Raw genomic sequence first — 3,940 nt, 5'->3', positions numbered from 1 at the left:
AACCCCCCCCCCCCCCCCAGTGGCCAGCCAGCCCTCTCAACTCCCATCCCACAAGCCACTCAGAGTGCAGTGTTCACTGCTGTCAGAGGTAAGCAAGTAAGTCCTGTTGCAGGGGAGGGATAGGGGGTGTAGGTTCACTGGGTGGGTCAGGGTGCTAAAAGTAGCTTCTGATTTCCCCCCCAACCCTGCCAGACACTCCTGGACCCTAGGAAAAACCTTGAGGGTTGTGCTTGCCTCCCCGATCATCTCCCCTCACCCTTCATGGTTTGTGCCTCCTCCATCCCTTGGCAGACCCCTGATCCTCTGCAGTCTTCTGGACCCCAACCCTCCTGCTAGCCCCTCCATCCTAACTTGCCTGATACTGGGCAGCCATTTTGAGCTGATTTTAACCACCTGCTAATCTCCCCAAATGTTGTATTTAGCTCCTGTCTCTCAAAACATCAGGCCCTCCCAGCCAGTCATTATTTCCAGGAAAACAGCTGAAACTTTTTTGACATTGCTTATGTAGTCAATTATAACAAAGAGATCAATATCAAATTAAAATAGCTGTCTGTCTCTTCCCTCAGGTGATCTTTCTGTAGGGATGTATATGGAGAGCAAAAAATCTGTAGTAGTAGCAAACTGGGAACTCCCTTTTATTAACAATTTGACTTTATCTGATGTCTGGAAAGTTTTTTATTTTCTTAAAACATTTCAGATCAACTATAGAAGCATAGTCTTTCCATAAAATAGAAATAGTGGGACATTCAGCATCTGAGGAGCAAACTGCAAGTAGCCAAGAGTCTTCAACTTCTGTTGTTGTTAGCCTACCCTCTGACCCTCATACAGGTGGTCAAAATAAGCAGAGAGCCAGACAAGTAGGAATAGTCATATTAGGTTAGATCAGTTTCAATTTCAGTCCAGTATCTTGGCTCAAACAGTATCTGAAACATGCAAGGAATCCTGCAAGAGTCAGTTTATAGAATAACCTTACTATGGAAGTATCTTTCTAACCTTTGTCATTGAGAGGTTTCCTTCTACCTTTAGAAAGGATAGAAATTCTTATATATTTAAACGTGTAAAATAATTCTTGCCTAAAATATTTGTTCTCATTATTCCAGTCCTTTTTTCAGTCTTGCAAGTTCTTACCTTCAGGTTTCAAACAGAATATTTTGGAAAACAGAGGTCCACAGAATAATAATTTAAAAAAAACTTTTGGAAGTATCTGAACATGTACATTAGAGCTGAATTAAGATTTAGAATGCTGGATACTTTTATTTAAGCATGTCTCATATTTTTGCCTGAATTAAATGGTACTATAATATTATTGTTTATGGAAGACTTTTTTTTAATCTCCAGTGATCCAAATTGGTGGAAAGGTGAAACACATCAAGGGATAGGTTTATTTCCATCAAATTTTGTAACAGCTGACCTTACTGCTGAACCGGAAATGGGTGAGTAGCACTACAGTTATGCCGAAGAATATGCAACACAATGCTTCCAGTTTTGGTCATTTTGCGTGTACATACAGGCTAAGTACAGGCAGTAAAAAAGCCAGAGATTGAACCGATTCAATCTTTGCAGGTTAGTCTAAGCTATATAGGTTGAACAGATAAGCAAGTGAACAGGCATTCATTTTTTTTTATTCCAAAAATGCAGCCATGTGCCTGCAGTGGCTTAGGCCAGAAGCCAGCGGACGCTAGAGCACGTCTCCCTGTTCTGCTGGAGCAAACCTCGTGAGCCAAGGCTAGCCTGCGAGGTTGAGGGTGGTGGGGGGCGGTTTGCAGGGGAGGTTAACTTGAATCTGGAGGGGAACTGGGACAGGAGTTCAATAAATCAACTTAACCTAAATCAGTTAAGTCTGATAAACCATCAAGGTTAATCTTAAACTGGTTTTGGCCATTTTGAAAGCAGTTTGTGTGCACTGAACTTCTGTCTAGATAGATAGATAAGAAAAGGACAGAAGTACATACAAAAGAATTAATATTTACTACAAGTAATGTGATCCTTGCTAGAAAAGTGTGTATGTATATACGCACGTCATATATGATAAAAGGTAAATAAAAAAAAAAAATACTTGCAGAGAACCTCTGGTGGTTCAGTGTCATAAGCTGCCGACAGGTTAAAGCACCAGTGACCATTCCTTTCTTCTGAAATCATCTTTGTGCTGCATGATGTTTAATACTCGACCGGTGCATAATTTCCGTGGGTGGAAGCCAGCCTGCTGGGGAATTGGGTGTTCTTTTGACAACCATCATAAACCGTGGTTTTATGGTACGGCGTTACAATAAGGCATTTATGATAACGAGTTTGAAAAGATAACCGTTGTATGGTTATAGGTCTGAAGTTCTTTGGATCTGAGGTATCTTTCCCTGTTTTTAGGAGTGCTACAATATGTGCTTTCCACCATATGTTGGGTACTTTGTATGTTGTTGCAAATGTATTGTACAACTGGAGTAGCCAGGCCCTTGTTAATTAAAAATGTTTTATTTGTTCTAACCTGCTGTCAAACCCCACCCCCCCACCAAGCTGCAAATTAACAGCACAGCAAACGCCTGCATGTGTGGCGCGTGCTTTCTGTGGCGCCAGAGGTGGGTCTGCTGTGCCCCATACTGCACATGTACACCTGTCAACCTGCCCCAACTCCTGGGAGACTGTTACCCAGGACTACCCCAAGTAGAGGAAAAGTCTGCTACAAGGTTCTTAGTTTTTGAAACCTCATAACGACAACAGGAGACAGAAAAACAGGAACGGCAGAAATAGCATATTGCTGACTGAATCAAGAACCCAGAGTCACCCACCCTGCATGGAAATGTGCCCAAGCTGCAACAGAATCTTGAGAGTCTTAGTCTTAGTCAGCCATCTTCAGACCCACAGATAGGAGAATCATGGAAGACAGTTATCCTTGACTATGAGGGATTACCAATGATAATGTCCCTTTCCTGTTGAACCTCCCTTCAAAACAACCTATCTCCCTGGAAGATGCTACTTGATATATATTCCAGGTTCAATCTGCAAGGGCCCTGAAACTTCCTGCCCATTATGTTTGACAGCCCAGCTGAGTTCCAGCCCAAATATGTAAAAAGTGAGCAGTCTGACTATGGAAGATATTACAACCTTAATAGGTATTCTTATCAGCTACCTCTTTTATTCTAGTTTGTGTATGTTAAAATATAGCTGCTTATATTGAGGTAGTTATTGACAGATTTTCCTTGCATGTCTAAATATATTTTCTGGTTTTCATCAAAACGAAGTTCTAGCTCCTGAAAATACTCTTGGGTAAATTTCTGAAAAGCATCTATGTCCTAGTTTCCAAAGGGATTGTCCGTTTTTCTTAAGATGTTGGTAATCATTTCAGAAAAGATGCTGATGTTTTCTTCTGTGCAAAAACAGTGTTAACATTTGTTAACCTTTTTTATTTTTTTTTCCTCAATCTTAACTTATTACAGACTGTTATTAAAACATGTTTCAACTTGAAATAATATGTTTAGAGGTGCACTTATATATCAGTCCGATATTGGATTGGCACTGATATAAAGAAAATTGACTGTATTGGAAATCGGCCTGATGTGGCCGATAATTTGGCTGATAAATGGCCCATGAATGCGTGCAGCTGCAGCGCAGTACTCAGGCAATGAGGAGCATAGCCTGGCAGCTTGGAGAGCTGTGTGCAGCTGGTAAATCTGTTGTGGTGGGGGGAGGAAAGAGGCGTGGGGGGAGGCGGAACAATGACCCCATGGTGAGGGAGGAAGTGGGACTGGGGCGGGCACTGTCCAGGTGGGGCAGGGCACAGGATAGAGCCATGGCTTATCTGGGGGGTGCAGGAAGGGGGTGTGGCTCCGGCCACTGCATGCACCCCGGGAGGGTATAGAGGTGGGGGGGTTGGAGGAGGCCTTGGGAGCTCCCCAGTAGAGTGGGGGGGTTCCTGGTGCTGGAGAGGGTGCTGCATTTTGGGGTGTCC

The 3,940-nt window shown here is 42.9% G+C and overlaps 1 protein-coding gene across 3 annotated transcripts in view; it reads left to right on the top strand.

Annotated features, from left to right (window-relative positions):
* STAM (signal transducing adaptor molecule) overlaps positions 1-3,940 on the top strand; it is a 60,251-nt gene that overhangs the window by 34,232 nt on the left and 22,079 nt on the right. For all 3 annotated transcript variants that reach the window (XM_019508334.1, XM_019508332.1, XM_019508333.1), the window contains exon 8: positions 1,339-1,433. In XM_019508334.1, the coding sequence (XP_019363879.1) occupies positions 1,339-1,433 (95 nt within the window). The remainder of the gene's footprint in view (positions 1-1,338; positions 1,434-3,940) is intronic.

The sequence above is a fragment of the Gavialis gangeticus genome, unplaced genomic scaffold (assembly GCF_001723915.1).
Source record: "Gavialis gangeticus isolate Ggan-Ray unplaced genomic scaffold, GavGan_comp1, whole genome shotgun sequence".
Taxonomy (NCBI): Eukaryota; Metazoa; Chordata; order Crocodylia; family Gavialidae; genus Gavialis; species Gavialis gangeticus.
The sequence above is the reverse complement of the archived record's forward strand: the minus strand, read 5'-3'. Positions and strand labels throughout refer to the sequence as shown.